This window comes from Oryza sativa, chromosome 12 (genome assembly GCF_034140825.1).
Source record: "Oryza sativa Japonica Group chromosome 12, ASM3414082v1".
In the NCBI taxonomy this organism is placed as follows: Eukaryota; Viridiplantae; Streptophyta; class Magnoliopsida; order Poales; family Poaceae; genus Oryza; species Oryza sativa.
In genome coordinates, this window is record NC_089046.1 from 26,338,330 (window position 1) to 26,362,986 (window position 24,657).

General features: G+C 40.9%; 4 protein-coding genes across 6 annotated transcripts; 3 read left to right on the forward strand and 1 right to left on the reverse strand.

The window, feature by feature from the left end:
- LOC4352745 (uncharacterized) lies at positions 1 to 5,479 on the forward strand. Of its 2 annotated transcripts, none has more exons than XM_015763203.3 (13): positions 1 to 188; positions 1,410 to 1,506; positions 1,604 to 1,684; positions 1,949 to 2,041; positions 2,146 to 2,266; positions 2,737 to 2,803; positions 2,883 to 2,924; positions 3,077 to 3,205; positions 3,296 to 3,355; positions 3,509 to 3,551; positions 3,820 to 3,902; positions 4,118 to 4,624; positions 4,710 to 5,479. In XM_015763203.3, exons 1-13 carry the CDS (start codon positions 117 to 119, stop codon positions 5,208 to 5,210), a joined length of 1,896 nt encoding a protein of 631 aa, XP_015618689.2. In that variant the 5' UTR covers positions 1 to 116; the 3' UTR covers positions 5,211 to 5,479. The 2 variants fall into 2 exon arrangements, with proteins under 2 accessions (XP_015618689.2, XP_066162770.1); XM_066306673.1 differs by having other exon boundaries at positions 1,637 to 1,684.
- Positions 5,480 to 7,892: 2,413 nt separating this feature from the next.
- Positions 7,893 to 8,409, reverse strand: LOC136354660 (uncharacterized). Its single transcript, XM_066306174.1, has one exon. The coding sequence runs from the start codon at positions 8,406 to 8,408 to the stop codon at positions 7,893 to 7,895; it is 516 nt and encodes a 171-aa protein (XP_066162271.1). The 5' UTR covers position 8,409.
- A 1,282-nt stretch (positions 8,410 to 9,691) lies between these two features.
- Positions 9,692 to 15,691, forward strand: LOC4352746 (ubiquitin-like-specific protease 1C). Of its 2 annotated transcripts, XM_015764625.2 has the most exons (14): positions 9,692 to 10,122; positions 10,286 to 10,331; positions 10,722 to 10,810; positions 10,971 to 11,173; positions 11,966 to 12,008; positions 12,474 to 12,550; positions 12,632 to 12,661; positions 12,748 to 12,843; positions 13,169 to 13,271; positions 13,639 to 13,721; positions 13,884 to 14,006; positions 14,145 to 14,256; positions 14,471 to 14,578; positions 14,686 to 15,691. In XM_015764625.2, the coding sequence occupies exons 1-14, from the start codon at positions 9,793 to 9,795 to the stop codon at positions 15,271 to 15,273; spliced, it is 2,031 nt and encodes a 676-aa protein (XP_015620111.1). In that variant the 5' UTR covers positions 9,692 to 9,792; the 3' UTR covers positions 15,274 to 15,691. The 2 variants fall into 2 exon arrangements, with proteins under 2 accessions (XP_015620111.1, XP_015620112.1); XM_015764626.2 differs by lacking the exon at positions 14,471 to 14,578 and having other exon boundaries at positions 9,693 to 10,122.
- Positions 15,692 to 19,080: 3,389 nt separating this feature from the next.
- On the forward strand, positions 19,081 to 22,650 carry LOC4352747 (homocysteine S-methyltransferase 2). Its single transcript, XM_015764627.3, has 7 exons — positions 19,081 to 19,440; positions 20,675 to 20,731; positions 20,812 to 21,011; positions 21,092 to 21,221; positions 21,322 to 21,525; positions 21,697 to 21,768; positions 22,059 to 22,650. Exons 1-7 carry the CDS (start codon positions 19,243 to 19,245, stop codon positions 22,224 to 22,226), a joined length of 1,029 nt encoding a protein of 342 aa, XP_015620113.1. The 5' UTR covers positions 19,081 to 19,242; the 3' UTR covers positions 22,227 to 22,650.
- Positions 22,651 to 24,657: the final 2,007 nt, after the last annotated feature.

Here is a 24,657-nt window from a genome sequence, read left to right on the forward strand (position 1 = left end):
CCTCCCAAACCCTCGCGCGCGCTCTGCGGCTTCTCTCTCTCTCTCTCTCTCTCGCTCGCTCGCTCGCACGCAAACTCTCGGGCGAGATCAGCGCAGGCCGTAGAGAGGGGAGGGAAATGGCGAGCGCAGAGGCGAAGGACGGGGAGGAGGTCATGGGGGAGGGACGCGAGGGTGATCCAGTGGACAAGGTACGCGCGATTTCCTCGCCCTCCTCCTCCAGCCGCTGCTAGGGTTCGTCGCGAGCTTGCGGCTAGCCGCTTGCTAGGGTTCGTCGAGAGCTTGCGATTTGAGGCGTTTTGCTCTACTGGCTTCCCGCTCCCCACCAGTTGATTCCGCTTGGTTTTTGTTTGATCCGTTGTGAAATATGCATACCTCAGTGCAGTGCTGATTAGGTCACCCCGGGTACGTGTTTGCTCGCGAGCTGCGGATTGTTGTTTGATTTGGGACCCGGGATCGCGTGTAACGAGTTGATGCGTGATCTCCGTTTTGCGAATTTTGTCGGTGGGCTTTTACACATTTTTGCGTGGGGATTCAAGCCGATTTGGAGCGTGATCTGTGTGTGTGTTTGTTGGGTGGGTGGGTGGGTGGTGGTGGTGGTGTGTGGGTGGAAAAGGGAGGGGGGATGGATTAGTTGATTCCCAACTTTGATAGTTGTCAATTGTCTCAGAATTGTGTGGTATATGCATATAGTTCCGATCGGACGGATTTCCATACAAGCTCGTTGCTTCAATTATTTATTTTTTGAGGGGATGCAAACCATATACATATAGGAATCTCTAGAAAATGTTATCTAATTGAAGTCCCACTTCATTTCTGTTGATCAATTAGTGCGTCATCGTTCTTAATTTATTGTTTTACAAGCAGGTTTGGTACTTACCTTTTATTAATCTCTTTAATGCTGCTTGCATGTGGAACTGAGAGTAAGAGACACATTGATGTATCATGTGTATTGTCTTTGTTATGTAGGAATTTGGTCTGAACAGCACAATGTTTATTTCAATTTAGCCAGACATTGATGCAATATAAGTTATTTACTGAATGGTTTATTTGTTACAGAAATTCCCTTGGAAATGGTGGGTGGGATTTTAATGTGTGATGCTATTCCTTGCAACTGCACAATGCTCTAGACCATTAGGATACCGTTTATATTACAAGAATCAGTGCATAAGCTCATCTTTATATGTTTTTAGAAATTATGTACGGTGTAACTTTCTGTTTGAACAAAAGAAACCCATAGTATGTTGCTTATTCTGTGTTTCAGTAGCGAATGGCACAACACATCTGATGTATTTCTTTATGACATTGACTCATTCTCAATATTTCTTTATGTCGGTAGCAATAATTTGTGACATGTTGACGTTTCAATTTCTTCAATCTGTGATAACAGTCATGTTACTTTTATAAAACAGATAAGGAGGTTACTCCGTATTGCTATCTACAACATTGGATATGTTGAAGGATTTTTTCCAGATGCCTACTTCAGTGACATTGTAGTTCGAGAAGATGGTAACAATTGGATATGACGTCAAATTAAGGCTTTGTATCCAAAATCTAGTATATATGATATCAAGTTATCATATCAAATGACCTTTTGTTGCTATAGACATGGTGATAAAGCAGCTTGTCCCAATCGTAGATTCTGAATCAAGAAGGCTGATGAATTTGATAGATGAAGCTGAAGCATGTACTGAACTCACTCAATGATTTTACTGTTCTTTTTTTTAATGTACTATCTATCTCTTGCCTTACAATAGACCTTTGTTGTTTCTGTGGTCCAACATGTCTTTCACCATTATGTTTCTAAATTTACACGAGCAAATCATAGTCAGAATGCAACGACACCAAAGTACTTTGATGAAAATTCTACTGCTATAAATTCTAGCACAGAGTGTGTGATGATAATTTTCTAATTTGTTATTTCAACAAACTTTTGAAATCAAAATTTTAGGTTTGTGTGATGCACTGAAGAAGAAGTATTTGAAAACACTGGTCTTTTCCATCTGTGAAAAATACGAAGGCCCGGTGCTTCAGGAATTCATTTGTAAGTTATGCCTTGTGGAATCTGAATAACCTGTAATATTTATAATTTGGATTGGGAATCATATGTCACACATTTGCCTTTTATGTGCCAATGTTTACCTGCAGTCTCGTTTAGCTACCCCAGCACAGGTCCTGATGAAGTTGTGATGATGATGACTCGCACAGGAAGCAAAGTGATTACAAAGTTCGAAGCAAGTGCTGTCAAAGTAACTCCTAATCAAATGAGGTGGTTTCATACCTTAAATGCAATTTTCTTACATGAAATTGCATTTTCCGTACAAAAGTAGTTGTCTTCACAAACATTATGATTGTAAGAACTAAGAAGTTGGCAGCACAAACTAGGAGTCTAAAGACTTAAAATGTCACATGTTTTTTTCTTTGTGCAAGAACTAAGGACATACTGAAAATTGCTAGGCACATAGCTTATGATGTGGAAGTCTTTAAAAAATGAATGGCATCATAAGAACTTATTCAGTTCCATTAGCGGACACTACGGCCACAAACTATTCTTGGTTTTCTTCATTTGGCTTACAAGCCTGTAGTATTGAAGGTTTTGAGGTAGTCATCTTTGTAGAATTGATGTTTTTCATGTCCTAAAGATTACTTCATCCTTTTCTGATATGTGCCTGTTAGGTGGGAAAGTAAAATTGTCACCTATGATGGTCATATATTGACATTGCCACGGTTTTGTTTCAGGAGCTCTGCTTGTAAGATGATTCGGTTGATAGTTCAGCAGACAAGGACATACCCGGTACAAGAGGAGGTACTTTTTTCACATTCTACTTTTGTTGCAAAGTCACAACTGATTGTGATGAGATGATATTGTGGTTTGTTATGTTCAGCATGCTATTGAAATGAAGCTATCGTTCTACGAGGATACAACTGTGAGTAAAACTTTTTTTGTTGTTTATTTATTTAACCTTATTGATTCCTGGGAACCTCCACTACATATAACCTTATTTTTTTATCTCAACAAATAAGGAGATAAATTCCATTGTTCTATTTAAATTTGTTGGTTTATTTTCTATGTTGGCAGCCTGAAGATTATGAGCCACCTTTTCCCAAGTATTGTGTTAACAGTGAGGATGTAGCCATATGGAACAACAACATCTTGAAGATGGAAGTAGGGAATATAAACAACAAGCACGTTGTGTTAACATTGAAGGTAAAATGGAGAATAAGGCGGAAGGGCTTTGCCATGTTTTTCCCCTTTTAATTAAAGATGATTCTTATCACAGTTTGTTCCTTTATGCAGGTTAAGAGTGCCCAGTCCTACTGCAAGAACAGTATAGTTGATGATTGTTCTGACTATGAGGTGAACATCAAACAAATCATACAATGAGAACAAATTTTAGTATCATTAATGTGCAATGCTGTGTGTTACTACCATTAAGATACAGTAAATCTATATTCCTGTTTTCTTTATTATTTGAAGTGTTCCTTGACATAATCTTTCATTGTACCACAGATGTGCGAATGCGAAACATATGGTTACACTTCAGCTCCCAATGGTAATTGTTTCCTCAATAATGTTTCTTTGTACTTGGTGTTTCTGTAACTAATGCAAAGGTCCAAGTACCGGTACTATTGCAGAAGGTATATTTGGTGTGTGTAGCTTAATGTTTGCCAATGCGTAGGTTTATTCATTCCTTACCACTTAGAGAGCCATATTTTGTTAATTGAGTGATGTATTTGTATTTCCAGCACTTCTGAATTCGATACATGTTACTGCTGTTATTCTACATGCATGTTTGCTCTTTTGACATGCTATGTTTGCAGATGATACTGAAGAAGACTATCACACGGGAATGCTAGCATCACCAATTAAAGCATGGTACCCACAAGACACTGGAACTCAAATGGTAATTTACTATTGTTCCTTATATTGCTATTTTTTGTGCAAAGTTTATAAGGTCACACAAAAGCATTTAAAACAAACCATGCCTTGATACTGAAATTTGTCTGTATTCTTCCTTGAAATGCTTTGTGGTGTATTTTCAGATATAATTGTTGTCTATCAGTTGCCTTCTCCAATACTTGTTTTGAGCTGAGCTAACATGTGTGAATTGTGGTGCAGACGCGTAAAAGGAAAACTGGATTTGTGCTGGTATCTTCTTCAAAAAAGATCAAGTTCCTTTTGGATTCAGGTGCCTCTCACCATATTTGTAATGATAAAGCCATCATGCGCAATTTGAAGGACGTGAAGAAGGAGTACCAAGTTTCACTTGCTTCATGTGGTGGGTTAGAGCTGAAAGCGGAAATGATGGGAACTGTGGTCACAAAAGATATGAAACTCAGCCAAGTGGGCTATATACCTGAAATGGAATTCAATGTCGTATCCATTGGACAATTGGCAGTCCAAGGTTTGATAACAACAGGCGGGGATGGTCGGTTCAGTGTCATTGATGCAAAGGAAGCGAGAGTGGTTGGTGAAGGGCATTTACAAAGAAAAACAGAGAAAGTTGATGGCAGAGTATACCATGAATATGTATTCAAATCATTGATCCGGGAGATTGAAGGTGATGATGAGAAGTTAATTGAACCCTTGCGGGCAGATGATGATGAAATCGATGAGGAAGAGGAGGTGAGTCACTCATAACTCTCTCTCTAAGTTCTCAATAACTTTGGTTTCATATATTATCTTATCCTTTATTTTGGTCAATATGCAGAAGAAATGCTGGGTAATTGACACAGGGTGCGGGAGACACATGATTCCAGATATTAGTATACTAACCCAAGTCAAGCGTGAGGAGGTCACATTCCAAGCAGCATGTGGAATCGTGTCATCAACCCATAAAGGATTGGTCAAGGAGGGAAATCTCATATTGAGGGATGTGTTGTGCTGCCCAAAAGTCACAAGAAAAATGATATCAGGCCCAATGTTGGATTTAAGCGGCCATAGGTTCACTTTTAACGATAAGAAATGCTGCATAGTGCACAAGGATGGGTTGGAGCTGAGAGGGGTTGGCAAACTGGATAGGGCGACTAGAACGTACTTGTTGAAACCCGGTGAAGACAGTAGAGCAGCAGCAGCAGCAAAAGAGGAGCCAAAGATGTTGGCAGCAGCAGCAGAAGGATATGGTGGACCAAAACAAGAAGCCGACACGAAGAATATGAGGGGCAAAGGCAAGAAGACTGCCCAAGCAACTAAGAGGCTGCGACTTAGTTAGACATGAAACCTGAGAGTCCACCCCACACACGGGAGAATCGGATACTTCACTAGAATTGGTGTTCATCTTGAATGTTCATTGTCAACCCAATCTTGATTGTCAACCGTTTTGGCATATTTTCAGTGCAACTGCTTACAGTACTTTGGTAGGGTTGTACTGTGTACCTGATGAGTGGACTACTTATCTGATTTCAGTCATTGATTGAGTACATTTAAGTGTACTGACTACTGACAAGCTTCATTTATCACACTGATTGTTCCAATTGTTTACTTCCATTGCGTCTCTGTTTGTGTGGTTCTCTCTGATGTATTGTGCCTGTTCTTTGTGGTGGTGTTGTTTGATGTATTCACTGTGTGTGTGTGTGTGTTTCGTCGTCTATCTTTGGCTTGCGTTGTTGTAATATGCGGCGTCGGTGCGATAGGGCGGGATGCTATTCTCTGATGGATAAAAATTGGATAAGATTGGCGTCAATAATGCTGTTCCAAGCTTTGATTTAATTGCTGATCGATGTTTGATGACTAATTATTGTCTGTGTGATCGCAGTATGAATGGATACTTGTATTCTTTCCTCTTGGCCAGCTCTCTGCAGGTACAAGCTGCGACCTGCGAGACACCCGTCCATGTATTTGAAGACGCTGAAGCACTCGCTGTGTGATCGCCATCCACAGATGCTGCATCTCCGCCCGCCGTCGCCTCCTCTTTGGTCGTCATCGTGGTGGCTGCCATGTCCCGTTCTGCTGATTCTTCGGGCCTGTTCACTTTGATGCCAAAAAAAACCTTACTAAATTTTGGCAATACCAAATTTTGACAACTATGCCAAAATTTTGGTAGGATTTTTTATATAGTTATTAAAATTTGGCAGCAAACTAAATGTAGCCACTTTTTTAGCAACTTTACCAAAATTTAGTAAGGTTTAAAATGGCATCAAAGTGAACAGACCCTTCTTCTCTTATTATTGTTCTTGTTGCGATCGAATACCTAATTATATTTATTTATCTCTATATTAATCGCTGTTGTATACGGATACGGTAATGAATTTCCAAGTTAAATTATAATGTTTTTTAAGTATGATCTCCAATATGGCAATATCCCAACACATCGATCCATCGATGCGAAGGCCGCAGGCATGATGAAACGCAAGGAGATATCATCAGATCAGTCAGACGTCGACCCAGATGAAGTCGTCGCCGTCGCCGGCGATGATCGTCTGAGCAGCCTCCCTGACGACTTGATCTGCCGCATCCTCTCTTTCCTGCCCACCCGGGAAGCCGCGCTCACGTCCCAGCTGTCGCGGCGGTGGCGGCGAGTGTGGCCCGCGGACGTCGCCGCGCTCAACCTGGACTGGACTTGCCGATGCGCCAGCTAGTTGTAGTTCGCCGCTCTCGCCAGCCGCCAGGGAGGCCCTCCTCCGGTTCCCGACCACCGGCATCCCCTCCTTCTCCCTCGAGATCGACCACTACATCAACGTCGCCGCCGACGGATGGTAGTTCAGCCAGGCGATGGAGCGTGCCATCGGCTCCGTGCGCGTCACCGTCCTGACACTTCCCCGACGACGATCATCAGGTGTTCGGCAGATTGGCCGAGCTGAGCCTGTCGTCGTGCTGCCCGCGGCTGAGGCTGCGCGCCGTGCGCCGGCTGGCCCTCCACACGCTGGACCATCTCGAGGTCCTCGACATCAACGGCGTCGACGACCTGGAAGCCCTCGACGTGTCGGCGCCCAAACCTCCGGTGCCTGAACCTGAACGTCCGCTCCTGCTTCCGCCGTCTCCGCGCCGAGTATCGAGGCCGCCGGCTGGCACTGCAGCTACCCGGAGCATCTCACCCTTCCGCTCCGGCCTGGCGCGTGTTCGCCGGCTCGACGGGCCACTCAAGCTCGCGGTGGTCCGGCGGCGCGACCAGTTCGATCGACGCCCCTTACACCATGCAGCTCCTGCAGGCCTGCTCTCTCGCCGTCGGCCATCTCGCCATGGAGCTCGTGATGCCCAACCAGCTGAGGCTGACAGCGGCGGCGACGCTGTCGCCGGCGAGTGCGAGGACTTGAGGGAAGTGCACCCTTTCCCTCTTCTCTCTCCTCAAGGCCAGCCCGTTTCCTTTCCCCCAGATAGGCCGGCCCATTCCGTCACCGTTCGCTCCACCCATCATCCCAGCCCAAGTGCCCAACCGCCGTGACGGCCCGTTTCCCCCACCACCCGCCAAGTGCTCGACGCAATGCTGCGCCGACGCACCGCACCATATGCCGCGTCCACTTTGGCATCTGTGTCCCTTCCGCGACGTCACGTCACCCGATGATCGAGCAGCCACATTATATGATCATATAACAATAATAAACTATAAAACAAATATAGTATCGATTATCGATCACACCAATTGCTGAAATTAAATTAATTTGTACTTCCTCCGTTTCACAATGTAAGTCAATTCTAGTATTTCCCACATTTATATTGATGTTAATGAATCTTTATATATATATATATATATATATATATATATATATATATATATATATATATATATATATATATATATATATATATATATATATATATATATATATGGAAAATGCTAAAATAACTTACATTGTGAAACGGAGGGAGTATATACGTGTTACATTAGTAGTAGCACTTAAAAATTAAGATAACTAATAGTTTATTAATATTTATTTTTTTTAATAAAAATTGTATGCTAGGCACTTGGGTAAGCCCAATCTACCCGCAAGCTACGGCCACCGAAGCTAAAGCAGTTGAGCCCCTCGATGGCCTCGTCGGCGTGCTCCCGCCGCTCGAACACGACGGCGGCGAACCCCTTGCACTCCCGGGGCCCGTCCATGGCGACGTGCCACATCCGCAGCGGCCCGAACCCGGTGAGGAGCCCGGCGAGGTCGGCCGGCCGGCAGCTCGCCGGCAGGTTGCTCACGCGCACGAAGCGGCGGAGGAAGCGGCGGCGCTCCGACGCCCCCGCCGCGTCCCCCCTCCAGGCGGCGCGCCTCGCCCGGCACGGCACGTAGCAGCGCGCGGCCGCCGGGGCGAGGTAGTTGTAGGGGCACGTGAGCTCCGTGTGCTCCTCCTCCTCCGCCTCCGCCACCGTCGTCGCCGCCGCCGCCTCGCCGCCGCAGATGCAGCACGACTCGGCGTTTGGGTCCTTCCAGAAGTTGATCGTCGCCGCCGTCGACGACGCCGCCGCCGCGGCGTTCACGTCCATCTCCTCCTACCTGAAGCTTGTTCCTCAAAGCTATCTAATCTAGCTATGATCGTTAGTTTATCGGCATGCATGGAGGGACTTTTAATTTATGAACAATTCCTTTGTTTGCCGTGGACGACGGACCGTACGCGGAAACAATTTCTACTTGAGCATACGGTCCGTCGTCGATCTATACCGCAAGCCACCTGATCCAACGGTAGTTATCCATCGGGTAATTTGGAATATGCCATTATAATTTTTCAAAGTTTAAGATATACCATCGGTATCTCAATGATATGTAGGACCCACATAGGACTCAATGATATGTGGGTCAAAATGTCATATCTCAAATTTTACAAAATTATAATGGCATGATTACAATTTTCCCTTATCAATTTCCGTTTCCGAACCACACCGGGTTGTGTTAGTTGCTGGGAGTTTCCATCTCTCCACCCTCGTTTTTCGCACTCACGCTTTTCAAACCGTTAAACGGTGAATTTTTTACAAAAAATTTCTATACGAAAGTTGCTTAAAAAAATTAAATTAATCTATTTTTTTAAATAAATTAAAAAATACTTAATTAATCACGTGCCGATGCATGGCTCCATTTTACGTGCGCAATGTGCACACGTTTCCTATCCGGCTGACCCCTAGGGACTACGCAAGGCAATTCATGTTGGCTGGGCCTAGATGATGATATCGGCTGGGCCGGATCGGGAACGTGATGGGCCCAGCTAGAATACACGGCCATGTAAATACTGGGCGGTCCGTACACTGTACGTGCTACTCCGAGCAAACAAATGATTTTTACATCGGTATTTAAAGAGAAGTATAAAAATTACACCACTCCTACCATATTATCTAATCTAATTAAGAGAGTATAAAAATTACAATTTACATCGGTAAAAGCGTATCTCTCGTTTCACTTTGTAATAATAGGTTTAGGTTAAAACTTATGGAAATTCCATGAAATTTCATAAAATCTGATTGGAGCTTTCGTGAAATTAAACCTCATTCAAAAGTAGCAGTAAATTCGTATTTGAAAGTAGTATAAATCCAAGTATTTCAAACCAAATATTGCAGGGTTTAGGCTAAAACTTATGAAAATTTCATGAAATTTCATAAATTCTGATTGGAACTTTCGTGAAACCTCATTCAAAAGTAGCAGTAAATTCGTATATTTGAAAGTAGCATTAATTAAATCCAAATATTTCAAACCAAAATCTTGATGTGTAAAGCTGCTCCTGGTGATTGATTAGGCGGGCGGCAACGCAACCTCCCCCTCCCAACCCAAAATTTTTCCCCTTCCCTTTTCTTCTCCCATCCCTTCGGTTCCCCCCCCCCCCCCCGCGCCAAAACCCCAATCTCCTCGCCCTCCGCCGCCGATCGCGGCGGCGCGGCGGCGATGCCGATCGAGATCGACTGGGAGGAGGTGATGCCGACCACCACCACCGCCTCCTCCTCCCACGGCGACGATGTCGAGGTCCGCTTCGTCTCGACCTCCACGCGGTCGTCGGTGGCGCAGCGGCTGCGGCCGCGGGGGGCGAGGACGGAGGAGGAGGCGGAGATCGTGAGGATGAGGGACGACGAGCTGCGGAGGGAGATGGCGTTCGCGGGCCGCCTCCGGCCCCGGTTCGAGGGGATCCTCTGCGACGGCGGGGAGGGGAACCGCCGCCGCCGCGCGCTGCTCGAGGCCGAGGCGCGCCGCCGGGGGATCGGCCCTGCCGCCGCGAAGGTATTCTGCTCGTGTGTGATCGGATTGGACTGGGTTGTAGCTGCAGCTTCGTTCCCCCATGAGATTGGAGTGTTTGATCATCCATTTGTGGAGCAATTAGTGTGCATTTCTGGCTTATGTTTGTTGGTTAGTCCACTAACCAGTGTCCTTATTATTATTTCAGGATGGAGATGACCGTCACTCTACCTCACGCGATGTATTCAGTTTCGGTATGATCTTCGCATTCAGTGTCGGTGCTGTTTTTTCTAGGCTTATACCACAACGCCAACAGAATGATTAGGAGTTTTTTTTTTTGTTCATCTGCTGTATTAGTGAATTCCTGTGGAAAACACATTCGGTTAGTCTGACGAGTAGGGGGGTGGGGTGGGGGAGCCTTTACTATTAAACTATATACATTGTCAAGGAATATAGATTATAGTATTTGGGAAAACTTATCACCATATGGTAAAAGATACCTTGGTTGGCTTTTTAGGGATAATAGACATGGCAATGGGAGATCATTTGCTGTTGCCTTTTTATATTCTGTTTCATCAAGACAAAAGGTACATCCTGATGATCTACCATTGACACAATATTTATATGCCTCGGTGTGTTTGCAGATATTGAAGATCAGCTTGGGGAAGATGCATCTCGCAGGTTCTGTGGTAAACCATGGCCCGTTTCTTCTACAAAGGAGAACTATGGTCAGGTATACAGTAATGTGATGACGTCATTTGGCTTTCTTCTTTCTCTTTTTTTCTTCTTTTTTTTGGGGGGTGTGGGGGGGGGGGGTGCGTGCGCGGGTAGGTGAGGGGTTTCTTTTGATATTCCATAGTAACCAGGATGAGATATGTTTTCTTTCAATGCAGCTAGGTATTGAAACACGGAGAAGTTCAAGGCAAATTGAACAGCGGAAACCCATTTCAGTGGATAAGATGTACTCGAGCAAACCATGTTCTTCAACTTTATCTGGGCACAAACTGAGAGTTCATGCCATTGATCCTGATGAGAAAGCTGATGATGAAAAATCTGAACCAAGTACAAGATACTCTTTCAGAAATTATATTAAGAAGTATGTATCAATAACTGTTAAGCTGTTTAGAACGCTTGTTCTATGTATTCCTTGTTCAACCTGAGCTGTTACTGAATTTCAATAATTTTGCCTTAACATTATGTGTAAGTAACTAACTTTTTTAAGCATGCTTGATGTTCCATGATGACACCGTGCTATTATTAGAGAAATTCCTAGTTACTTCTGTAGTTCTGTTGAATCGCAGATATATAAGTGATGTTTACTACTGCATCTTTTTTTGAAATTCCTATTAGTAAGGAAATATTTTTGTAACATTGTGAATTTTCTATGATGGGTTCATTCTGTTCTGTAGTATTGCAATACTTGTTATTGTTCATGAAATTTCGAAGATAGAGATATCAAGAACCTTTAATCCTTCCAACGAGAAATGTAACGAAACCTTTGTATCTTTGATTGATCTAGAGTTCATACATGCACAGTTATGTGTCCAGCAAGGTCATGCTTCTGGAGCACTCTCATTATTAACAATTCCATCTCTTATGCTTCTTTAGTCCAGTATAGGCGTATTTTACTTTTTTGGTCTTACATTATGGGTAGGAGTATTTTTGGAATCACTACTCACTACTTTGTTACTCTGATTCGGGCATCGCTTAATGGAAACATACCATTGAGTCGATAGGTAGGAATCTAATTTCTGGTGGGACTCTAGTGTGAGAAGTATCACCTAGTACCTCACATCTCTTTTCATGTATCAGTTTGATGCATTGATATGTTAATTGTGTATTATTTTGTTCAATCAACGAAAAATTCCTCTTCAATTCTTCTTTGCAGGAGGAAGGAAAAACATCAGTCGTGTCTCTCTGATTTTCAAAAGGTGGGTACGCTGATAAGTGATAAAGCATCTATCCCAAGATGAACCTATTCTTTTCTGTAGTATCTTCTTCCATACAAACTATCATATTTCCCTACTGATCTATTGAATGCTCAAAGCACTGTCTATTTCATTTTGGATCAATAGCTAAAAGTGAGAATTAAACAAGCTGCATGTATATGCATTTCTTTTCCATGCTGTACATAACTGAGGATATTATGTTTGCCAGACTTCACGAACTCTATGATGACTGAGTGGGTGGTGATGTCTTTGGTTTGTTGTTGCGATATGCTTTCATTTAATAGTTTGCCCATTCCAGTAAATTCTTTGCTTAGAAATTTGGCCATCATACATTGTATGAGTGAAAATCATTATATTCCCTCAGTATTATTATGTATGGCACATTAGTGGTGATCCTAATACCACATGCAAGTTTCACTATTCAAATTAAAATGTTTGACCTATCAGGTTCAAGACGTAGTTCTCTTGGATGATGAAGATGTTCAGCCTGAGGGTCAAGTAGACTGTAGGATGCATGACAGAAGGTAAGCTTCTCGAGAAAATTGTGTTGTTGTGTACTTCAAGCCACAATATTGATTTATGTAACATAACAAATGTGTTTTCAGGAACGAGACCATGATTTACTACCCATCAAGGTGAACATTTTCCATTCTTTCTGAAAGTTTTGATTTCATGGAAGTGTTTTTTTTCCTTATGTTGTTAATGTTATTTATATGAACAGAGATGATCCAGAAGCTGTAGAGCTTAGCAGCTCAGATATTAAATGTCTTGATCCTGGGGTATATTTATCATCACCAGTGATAAACTTCTACATTCAGTAAGAATGCACCTTGTTATCTTTTAAGTTTGAGCTTTTAACCATTCTAATATCTAAAATATTCTTTGGAGACTACTTGAGTGTAATCTTTTTCTTCCTTTAAAAAGAAATAATTGGTGCAGGATTTGTTTTGATGCTAGTTTTTCTGCCATTTGACATTTAAATATATAAAACAAAGTCAAGATATTTAAAATGATATGCATTCCTGATCAATCTAGTTGCACAAAAAATATGAATACCTCATAAAGTTAGGACTCCTGAATTTGGATTATATCTCATTTTATAAATATTGTTAGTTTACTCTTTCTACATAATGTTATGGCAGGTACATGAAGAGGACCAAACTGCATGATGATGATTGCAGAGAAAAATTCTACATATTTAACACATATTTCTATAGCAAGCTTGAAGAGGCTTTATTGGGGAAGGTACTATTGTGTGCAATGAACACTATGTTTTCTGCCGACTGTGTTTCTTTTCTTGACGCAAAAAGAGAAGGTTAACTCTATTGTCGTGGTTGCCATGAGTGTGGAGTACAAACCTTAATCACTCTCTCCATAAAAAGCAGTATGAAGAATACCACTTCTGTTTTGTAGTAGTGCTAACATTGCTAGTACCCTGATTCTATTGCTGTTTGTTGATCTCTTCTGTTATATCTGCTGTTATATACCTTTTATGATGCTTTATCTCATTTTGCTTCTCAGTGTTGTATTATCTTCACATGATAATGTTGGACTGAAATATTGTATATAGCTCATCTCACATAGAGACGTTTTAATTGGTTGCTTGTTCTAGGGTGAGTTTCTGAAATTGAGAAGATGGTGGAAAGGTGTCAATATATATCACACATCATACATCATCTTGCCAATCCATGGAACGTAAGTTGCTATTCATACGGATAATAATTCAAACATTTTCTTGAAATATTCACACCAACATTGTATGTTACTGCTAGTGTGCCTTTAATGCCATACCTTGTGTAATTGTTTACAGTAGGTTTCAATTTATGATGAGTTTGCCTATCTGCATTCCTAAATCAGGGCACACTGGAGCTTGATTATCATCTGCTTTCCTTCCAAAGAAAGTAATTCAGGGCCGATCATACTTCATCTGGACTCCCTTGAGCTGCATTCGAGTGCTAAGATTTTTGACACCGTTAGGAGGTGAGTGGCTGATCTCCTATTCATAATTGATCATGTTAAAAGTTGTTTTCTGCCACTATTTTGTGGATAACTTAACCTTATACTGAGTTCTAGCGCAAGTGACCTCTTTTCTGATGTTGGCAACTATACATGTTATAGATACCTTGAAGCAGAATGGTGCCATTTACGGAAGAATCCCCCTCCCGATATTTCAATTTCAGAGACAATATGGGATGATCTTCCAAGCAATATACAGAAAGAAAAAGTTCAGGTAAACCTTTGTTAGACATGTGATGTACATATCAATAGTATTAATCAATTAACATTCTATTAGAAGGTTATGGTACAATTTTGTTGTGCTTGTTTGACTGCATGCATATTGAATATTTGTGTTGAATAATTGTTCAGATTACAGTAATGCTGCAATAAACACTTAGATGTTTTTGCGCTTAATTCAATTTGTACACAATTTTCACACCTGCCAGGTTCCACAGCAGAAGAATGAGTATGACTGTGGTATCTTCATGCTTTATTATATTGAACGGTTTATAAGGCTAGCACCAGAAAGATTCACTCGAGATAATCTTAGCATGGTTAGTGGCCCTGTCATTTTTCTGTACTTGTTTCTTGTAGAACTTCATCTGTTTAGATCTCAGTGTGTTTTCGAAATTTTAACACTGCGGTTGTAATTGTTATACAGTTTAGTCGTAGTTGGTTCCAGCCTGAAGATGCTTCTGATCTAAGACAGAGAATACGAGAACTGCTGTTGGAAGAATTTGAAAGTGCCAGGCTGGATGAAGCTTTGTCGGAGGCTGACACATCTGACCGATCCGATAATGAAGAAGATGCCACAAAGAGCGCAGAATCAGAACAAGCAGCAGCAGCAGCAGCCCCTGGCAATGGTAGTTCAGAAATGATCGTAGAGGGTGGAGACACTGGCATAAGTAATGAAGACATCAAGGGGGTCGCGGCATCAAAAGAAGCAAGCTCTAGCATCTGCAGAAGCGCTGACAATCTCGCGGGCTGTGTTCTTTTGGAAGAAGCTACATTGTCGGATAGCGTGATGAAGGATGAAGAAGACACTACAAAAGCAGATCCTGTTAGCTCACAAGATGAACAAGAAGTTGCAGTTTTATCCCCTGGTGCATGGAAAAACAGTGAAGAGAACACACATAAACAGCCACAGCCAGATATATGTTGCGACAGCTCCGACAGTGAGATGGACGATGTGAAGATCATTGAAGATCCATATCAAAGAACTAACAAGCAAAATTGTCGCATCTTTTGACATGAAGGGCTCATGCGTCACACCATCTGTTCCATTTCCAGGATGATAAACAAAATTTGGCAGATGCTTGTGCATGCAAAAATTTTGGAGATGCCTGTTGCCACATGCCAAATGGATGATGTGACTACCTGATACAACATCTCAACTGCATGATGGTTGTTGAATTGAAGAAGTAAATGAGTGAAGGTGGGTTACACATAATCTGCCTCCCTCTCCCTTCTCTTGTTCTTTGCCCATGGTGGTAGTTTTTTTTTTTTTTTTTTCCTTTCATTTTTGGCAGGAAGACCATGGTGTAGTCACGGGAAGTGTACAGTGTACAGGCCAAGCATATACGGAGTAGGTCAGAATGCTAGTTATGTATGGACACATTGTTTATATTCCTAATATGAGATATTAAGCTATTGAAATACTTCCAACATGTTTTTGGAGTCAACGTGATGTGTATATATCATATTCTCTGAATCTGCTGATGAATTTACTAGTGTCTACGAATTTATTCAGCCAAATCACGTGTAGTTCGATTGTTGTAAAATAATGTTGTTATTGGTTAAGATAGGACAACTCAAAGTTAAAATCGACAGTTATTTGTGAATGAAGGCACAAGGGCGGATTTTAAGTTAATAAAAACTTTGATAATAATTGGCTATGGTGGTATAAAGAAAAAACAAGTATAATTTGGTAGCGGACAACTTTGGACACAAGTGGCCGTGCATGTATTATTATTCCTTTCTTGATCTATGAGATAAGCTATTGAAATACTTCCAACATGTTTAAAATTGAGGCAATATGATATATATTGCATATTCTTTCCTTTGATATGAGACCATATTATTCCTTGTCCAAAAATACTTCAAAAAAGTATTCCTCTCCAAAAATGCTGGCGAATTTATTCCCCTCTTGTTTTGCACGTTGATTAACGATACTTAATTTGGTCAATCTTGGGATGGATTCTTCCAGCTATTCTGAACCTTTTTCTTAATTAAACACTGATGCATGTGCATGGCATCAAGATTAGATCACCGCGGCAGCTGCTAGTGGATGACCATGCGACGATCATCTGGGAAAAAAAAATGCTGCAGATAAGAACAATCTATCAGAGATCGTTTATATTATTAATTAATATATGATGCTGAAGATATGGTAATTTTAGACCGGGGAAACGAATTATTGGAGCATTTATTACTTTGTGCTAAAGCTACCAAAGCTGGCTTAGATATTACAAAGACTTCTCTAATCTTCTCAATTTAATAACAAATCATGCATGGTTATTCTAATCACCAGAGAAATACCTACTCAGGTCACCCATGCTTTCCGGAAGGCAGGAGCATTTTGCTGCTCATCGACGTTTTAAATGCCATGCAGATGCAATCACAGACCAGCTCTGTTATTTTGGCTGCTTTCTCGTCATGCACGTCTTAAACATCGGACCTGATATACTCGTATATCGACATGAATCGATTGGTACATTGGATCAATTCTATCAATCATCTATCGTTGATCTTTGTTAGTTGCAGAATCAAACTAACTGCTATGTCCTAAACACTATTATTTAGGATCAACGTTAAAATTAAGCAGATCTTTTATGTGTCACGACGTATTTTGCGTCTACAAATATACACTAGTATAAGATAATATTGCTTGATCAGAATAGGACCTATCCTGATGCTGAATTGCTGACCAAGCTGGGCAGCAGTTTCCTAATCATCCACCGCTACCGCTCTCGTTAATTGCACATCGCGTGCATGATTACATATCTAAATCGTACCAAATCAAGCAGCTGATTTCCCGTGGCAAACACCTCAACCAATTCCGTGGAGTACCAATTTGCAACTCCCTCTTAAATAAGCACTAGCCATGAACTACTGTACTTTGCCAAAATCCAGCAACTTTTTCAGAAAGAAGTGTACTGAAGCAAAGCCTCACAAAACACTCTGCTGATTTGTTTGATCGATGTTAATTAATTAGTTAGAAGCAAGTTAACACGACACGCCCTAGCTGATTGGTGATACTAATTAAAATGCTTTGAGCAGCTGATTACTTCAACGTGCCCATCATTTTCGTTGCTTTCACCTCCAAGCTTCCAGCTTTAATTCCTGGTATCATCACACCGGCAGCTTGACAGCTTCTGAAACTGTTCTCAGGCTGAAAGAAAAAAGAAAATGTCCAGGTGCGATGAACCTGTCATGCTGTCACTTTATATGGAGAAAATTGGTTATAAGCTCCCCATTTTCTTGCTCTGTCCCATCCCATGTGTTCTTCATCAAGGACGCATGAATTGCATATAAAACAATTTGATCCCCTTTCTTTTGTAAAATTAGGAAACCATCCTTTAAATAAGGCTTTACTGCTCTTGTCGTTGTCAAAAGATATCAATTTATTTGTTGGTTGGGGGAAGAAAGCGAATTATAGTACAGTGACATAGATATGAATGATGACTACAGTGACAAAATGAACAATTGTGTGTAAGCTAACAATATCAGTAAGACAGTAAAGCACATTGAAAATCTTTACATTGTTACATATGCCAGTGAATATTTACGTATACCGAAAAAAATCTGTTTTTTTTTTTAGAAAAATGACAAGAACATGAGTGTAGGATGATAAACCTGCCTACATCATCACCTATATGCAAATGACAAATGCAGGTTGGAAAAGCTCCAAAAGTGTGATAGTTGGCAGCCACAAACAACCCATCCATACCTAGTATCATGATAAGCTGCTTTCAGTGCCACACGTGGATTGCTCTAGTTCAATTCTCGCAATTTGTAACTCCAGAATTTTCGTCACAGGATGCCAGCCCATGTTGCGTAATACGGTAACCAAGATCACATCGAACATAATCTATCTTGGAGAAGCTCAAAGTCACAAGTTATCGACCTAATTAACGGGCAAAACGAATGAGGTCTCATGAATTTCATATGTCGAGATTATCAAATGCATGACTCAACCTATCATGTATAGGTGTTCCTTATTGTTTGTTACCGTGGAAACAATATTACCGTCGGGTACACTAACAATAAGGATCTGATGACCTCTTCAAGTTTTAGAAAAATAAAATAAATTTTAGTAAATTTCATTAGGTTTTTCCAACGTTCACCACAATAATAATCATATAGTTATCGGATTTATCATTGGAGTGTATACTAACCCCTCCTTCATCGGTAAGGTAAGGTAAACCCTAATGTTTGGAATTTCTTAAGTGCTGAGTAAATGGTCAACATTTATTGACAATCATTCTACCATAAATTAGTATATTATTGAGAATTATTATTTCGATGAAGAATAATTAATTAGAGATGATTTTGTACCTTTTTATCACCTTTAGATGGAAGGGCCTATTCACTTTGATGCCATTTTCAACCTTACCAAATTTTGGTAAAGTTGCCAAAAAATTGGCTACATTTAGTTTGCTGCCAAATTTTGACAACTATATAAGAAATCCTGCCAAAATTTTTGCAAGTTGCCAAAATTTTGGTAACTATGTCAAAATTTTGGCATTGCCAAAATTTAGTAAGGATTTTTTTGCAACAAAGTGAACATGCCCGAAATTCTCAGATAGGATTCAATAATAAGGGTTCTTTTACCTTATGACGGTGTCTTTTAGTTTGTATTTATATCATGTGATGTGTTTATTTATGTGTGGACTTTGTAATAATTGATGGTAGCTTGTTGAGCAAAACCGGAACGCTATTTTATTATTAAAAAAACTTAATTAGAGATGCCTATGTGATTATCCAAAAAAAAAAAGTATTGACAGCAAAGACGAAGGGGATAGGCATAAACCCTTTCTCTGTGGTGTCAGCAGCCGAACCCAACTGCAAAAGGCGCCATTTTTTTCCCCTCTTTCCCTCGTCTTCTTCCTCCAAATCCTTCGCCCCCTCCTATAAATCCACCTCGCGCAAATCCAAATCCAAATCCAAGCTCGGAGAAGAGACCTACCTACCTACCTACCTACTCTAGGCGGGAGAGATGGTGGGGAAGAGCGGGGTGGCGGAGGAGGGCGGAGCGGCGGCGGCGGCGGCGGTGAGGAGGTGGGTGGAGGCCGGCGGCGGGAGGCTGGTGATGGACGGCGGGCTGGCGACGGAGCTGGAGGCCAACGGCGCCGACCTGAACGACCCGCTCTGGAGCGCCAAGTGCCTCCTCTCCTCCCCGCACCTCGTCCGCAAGGTCAGCCCGCAATCTGGCGATCATCTCGCCTGTGTTCTTCCTGCTCGTTACGATTCCTCCTCTAGTCTAGCATTCGGTCCTTTTTGTTTTGTCTCGTGCTATCTGACGAATCTGTGGAACTGGAGTAGAACAGCAGCGATGCGTTCGCCTTGATTCTTGATGCGAGCGAGCATTGTTAACCAAAAAAAAAAAAGAAGAGAAGTTATTTAAGATTTGGAAATAAACGACTAGATCAATTGAAGCAGTAAGGGTTATGAAATTGATAGGTCACTAGTTTACTGGAGTAGGGAAAAGTTTTTTTCTGCTTGCCCCTAGAGTGTTGGAACTGGGAAATATCTTGTTCTAAAAAGAATATTAAAAAGAGCATTGGAAATGTCCCCACGGTTCCATTATAATAAGCTAATTGCTATACCATGGACAGGACAGTATCAAACAAGTGTTTCTTTTTACCAACTCTTTTTTTAAAACTAAAACTTTTTTTTTACTGAGTGGAGTACTCCATTCGTCTAAAAAAACCAACCTAAATTGGAGGTGATATTTCCTAGTATAACGAACATTGGTTTTTTTTGGGACGGGTGGAGTAGTAAAGAAGGGGAAAAAACCCAGCAATTTTCTGTGCTTCTACTTCTGTGGACTGTCTGATTTTGGGAGTTCAATGATGTTTTGAAGGATTGACTTGATACGCGAGTCAAGCATGCCGGCTAGGTGCTTTTGTGCTGTCTTTCTCCGAAGGTAGTCTTGTAGGATAAAGTGCAGACCAGCTGCTGAATCTGCCCACAGCATTTGCCAACTGGAGTATATGCCAGTTGCCAAACTTATTCTGGCATTTTGGGATAGAATTGAATTCTTATTCCAAAGCATAATTGAAGTCTTAACTGTTTTCCATGACCTGAGCTGAGATCTGGGGGGATTGGCCTTGCTGGTCCAAGTTTCATGGGCCATGTATCCTGGTCCTAGTCTGTCTGTTTTCTGTCCTTTCAGATGATAATTGTGGATTGGCATGTCACAATTACCTGGTACTGTTATGTGAAATAATATGAGAACTATTACTTAAAATGCACAGATTTTTATATTTTTGCAGTGCTAAGGAGTTGCTAACTTTCCTTTTTTTTTTTCCTCTGCTGTATGTACCTAATAAATGTAGTGTACTATTTTCGATCTGACCAATTATTTTGCATGCAAAGAGCTGTTTACAGATTATGACATCATACATTCTCCTTATGTGATGGAACAGGTCCATTTAGACTACCTAGAAGCAGGTGCAAATATCATAATCACAGCGTCATACCAGGTCAATTATATATTTCCACGCATTTTTCCAGTATATATGATATTCTTGTATGAACAGTTCTAATATATTTGATGTTGCAGGCTACAATTCAAGGCTTTGAATCCAAGGGATTTTCAAAAGAACAAAGTGAAGACTTGCTCGCAAAGAGTGTTGAGATTGCACGTGAAGCGCGTGACATGTTTCTGAAGGAACATTCAGATCGTCCCATACAACATCCTATCCTGGTTGCAGCTTCCATTGGAAGTTATGGGGCCTATCTTGCTGACGGCTCTGAGTACAGGTACTTAACTACTTAATAGAGCAGAGCACTCATTTTCATGTATTGCTTCTGGGTAATCACTGTTTCTCTGGTGTTGTTAGTGGGGATTATGGCGAAGCTGGCACGTTAGAATTCCTGAAAGATTTTCATAAGCGAAGGCTGGAGGTTCTTGCGGAAGCAGGTCCTGATTTGATCGCCTTTGAAACAATTCCCAACAAATTGGAAGCTCAGGTATGTTATTCATTACTACTTACACCAGGGATCTTTTGCCTCTCATTTAACAATGTGTTCTTACAAAATAATCTCTATTGTTTCGCTTGCTGGTCTTTAGGCTTACGTTGAACTTCTTGACGAATGTAACATCAGTATCCCTGCATGGTTCTCATTTAATTCAAAAGATGGAGTTCACATTGTGAGTGGAGACTCGTTAATTGAATGTGCTACTATTGCTAATGGGTGTTCGAAGGTTGGTGCAGTTGGAATAAATTGCACACCTCCAAGATTTATCCATGGCCTGATACTCTCCATTCGAAAGGTATGTAGTTGTACATGCTTTTCAGGTTCTGAAACATGTTTGAGCTCAGTGTCCTATGTCCTGGTGAAAGAATCATGTTTCCTGCTTGTTTGTGCTTGTACAAATTATATAAAACATGCTGATTGAGCAAGCCGTATATCTCTTCACTTGACTACTTGCGCATTATCACAGGTCACAGATAAGCCAATTCTGATATATCCCAACAGCGGAGAAAGATATGATGCTGAGAAAAAGGAGTGGGTGGTAAGTTCATCTCAAGGAATATACATGGATTTGAGTAGAAACATTCTTCTGATCATGAAAATTCCAGCAATCAAATACTTTGGTGCTTTCTGAATAAACGCATTCTGAAGTGCCAGAAAAACTATACCATCACCTCTGCCAGTCTACTACTGTAATTTTGTTTGAAAACATAGGAAAATCAAAGGCCTGCTTTCTGTTAAACATAAAAGTGATTCTCTAGTATTTCCCAACTAATATAATCTTTGAGGTTAGTCTTAAATACTAAACATCTGCTGCATTTTGGTGTGCAGGAATCAACTGGCGTGTCAGACGGTGATTTTGTTTCCTACGTAAACGAATGGTGCAAAGATGGGGCTGTCCTCATTGGCGGCTGCTGCAGGACAACTCCAAACACCATCAAGGCCATAAGTAGATCACTTAACCAACGCCACTCTTCGCTGCATTTACCTGTGGCATAGAGTTGCACGCTCCTTCAGGTGTGCTACTCATGCTGGTACCTGAACCTGATGAACATATCCTGGAGGTCCTTACTAGCAGCATGATGTTCTCTGCTGCAAATGAGATGGCTCTGCACTTACACTTGCGAATAACTGTGCGTTTCGTCTGAGTTCTTAAAGTTGCCCAATCTGGAGGTACAACCTACCAAGAAGGATTAGCAAGCAGAAAACAGTGATAGTGAACTGTTCTACTAAGTAAGTAACAAGTGAGTGAAAACAATCTGCGGCAAAGTTGATGAAGCTTGTAAGCTATCAAGAGTTGTTGTGCAGACCTGAGCCTGTTATAAGAGCCTATGTTGTGTACTACTACTACTGCTGTACTACTACTACCCTGTGAACTCTTGTTTTGCTATACAAGTCTATAACAATAAGTTTTGTTTGTTAATGGAGAACTTGATGCTCTTGCATTCTGTGGAATTTTCTGATGGTACTAGCCCTACCATTAAGGATTGAGATCCTCTGCAGTCGACATCAGGCCCACGTGTAATTGACAAAGGTACGGTACAGTGACTGCAGAGGATCGTGATCCACCATTAAAGGGCACGCCATTAGTGATGGACAATCCTAACAGGGGAACAGAACACAGGACACATAACAGGGGAGGAAGAAACAATTTTGTTGTGAAATACTAGTAGTATTCAGCTCTATTTAGTTGTATAAAGTTTGTGTTGATCGAAGAATTGCATGCTCTTGCACTATGTGGAAGTCTCTCTTATGGTACATTGGTACTAGGGTATTAGCCCTGCCATTTTGAAATAGTTTTTTCAATGAAAAATAACAGGAACGGCTCCTATTGCTTTCAAGATATGTTAACTTGTGGCCTTGAATTGTTGTATGTAAATCGGCAAGATGCACATTGCAATGGAAGGGCACGCCCTTACTGACGGACACATAAGACCATGTTCGGTTAATCTGTATGAGGAAGAAGTTAAAGATGAAATTTATTCTATATCAATTGTGGTGTATTATTATTCCCTTTTAATTCTTTTTAATCCCTTTCAATACCTTTCAAATTGAAGAAGTCCTAAGAGAGAAAAATAACACATGACAGAGGTACAGGGTAGGAATAAACAATCCATTAGGCAGGCTGTCAATGTTCTTCGGTTTGACACGCCGGAGGAGATGTCGGTGCCATCGACGTTTGATTCTTCCATTTCTGCTTCCCAACTGTCAGGAGGCAGATGACAGAGTGAAAAAGGAATGGTTTTGCTATGTCTATATATGGTGCTGTTTTTTAATTTATATTTTGGTATACTTTTAGTCCATAGGATTAGCACTGATGTGCGATTGATATCAATGGTATTGAATGTTAACGAAGTTATATTGTGTACAAAATATTGAAAAATATTTACTCTCCTCTCGCTTTGAAAGTGTAGTTATTTCTAACTACGAATCTATACAAGCAAAGTGATTAGTTAAAAAATAAGAGATATAAAGTCCAAGTTAATACTCGACCCAACGTTAATGTCCTAACATTTGCTCCTTCACAAAATTTGCCCAGGATATTGTAGTTTTGTGGCATTAACCGCAAGGTGCCATATAATATATGTCCTTGCTATAAGGACATTATGGCCATTATTTAGCATTCACATCTCAATTGGAGATAAAATTTTTAGAAGTAACAGTTTTACCCTTATGACAAGTTGCATGCTCGACCGGACTAAATTTTTTGTCTCACATTTTTAAAATCACAAATATTAAATTTGGGTGACAGATTAAATGAAAATTTATTAAATTTCTAAAGAATTTAATGGAAATTGTGAGTTTGGAAGAAATTTTGTTTAAATTTAAACAAACCTGCAAATTTTAAACTGCTCGTCCCAAATAGTGAAAATAAAAACATTTCCGGAGACCGACAGAACAAAAAATTTCAAATGAAAAATCTAAAAAAGTAAATTTTAAACACATTGAATGAACTTAAAATTTTTAAGATTCTAAATAAGTTCCTTTGTTTGGGTGGGGAAATATATCACACCAGAGACCCAAAAGATCTGAAATTTGGAAAGTTTTAGTCAAATTACTTAACGGTGCCTTGCAATTTGGTATAGGGGGCACTGGGCAGTACTGTCATTTCCAAATTGGTGTCTCATTAAACGAAAAATGTTAAAGTAATGGGCGTACCATGTTTTCGTAAATATTCATAAAATCAAATCAGAATATCCTATGACAAATACACTTTTAAATTTAAAGTGTTGTACGGTTGATGCCACAAAACTACTGTGTCTTATTGGAAAATTTTGCCACTCTCGTAATCTTACATAGTCATCATTATTCACACGATTAATCACATCATCAATTTCCAAACTCATTCTGTCCGTTGGATGGAGATCCAGCGATCCAAAATCGTCCTCACCCTTCCACCTATATAAAGCAAACCCTAACCCCATCACCC

What these genes read in the sequence shown, in the direction of transcription:
- LOC4352745 (XM_015763203.3), top strand. Translation starts at nt 117, where the DNA reads ATGGCGAGCGCAGAGGCGAAGGACGGGGAGGAGGTCATGGGGGAGGGA. An exon ending in AGGGTGATCCAGTGGACAAG is followed by an intron (nt 189 to 1,409) that starts GTACGCGCGATT and finishes TTTATAAAACAG; the next exon opens with ATAAGGAGGTTACTCCGTAT. An exon ending in GTAACTCCTAATCAAATGAG is followed by an intron (nt 2,267 to 2,736) that starts GTGGTTTCATAC and finishes GTTTTGTTTCAG; the next exon opens with GAGCTCTGCTTGTAAGATGA.
- LOC136354660 (XM_066306174.1), bottom strand. Translation starts at nt 8,408, where the DNA reads ATGGACGTGAACGCCGCGGCGGCGGCGTCGTCGACGGCGGCGACGATC.
- LOC4352746 (XM_015764625.2), top strand. Translation starts at nt 9,793, where the DNA reads ATGCCGATCGAGATCGACTGGGAGGAGGTGATGCCGACCACCACCACC. An exon ending in GTCTCTCTGATTTTCAAAAG is followed by an intron (nt 12,009 to 12,473) that starts GTGGGTACGCTG and finishes TTGACCTATCAG; the next exon opens with GTTCAAGACGTAGTTCTCTT. An exon ending in TACAGAAAGAAAAAGTTCAG is followed by an intron (nt 14,257 to 14,470) that starts GTAAACCTTTGT and finishes CACACCTGCCAG; the next exon opens with GTTCCACAGCAGAAGAATGA.
- LOC4352747 (XM_015764627.3), top strand. Translation starts at nt 19,243, where the DNA reads ATGGTGGGGAAGAGCGGGGTGGCGGAGGAGGGCGGAGCGGCGGCGGCG. An exon ending in TAATCACAGCGTCATACCAG is followed by an intron (nt 20,732 to 20,811) that starts GTCAATTATATA and finishes TTGATGTTGCAG; the next exon opens with GCTACAATTCAAGGCTTTGA. An exon ending in CCAACAAATTGGAAGCTCAG is followed by an intron (nt 21,222 to 21,321) that starts GTATGTTATTCA and finishes GCTGGTCTTTAG; the next exon opens with GCTTACGTTGAACTTCTTGA.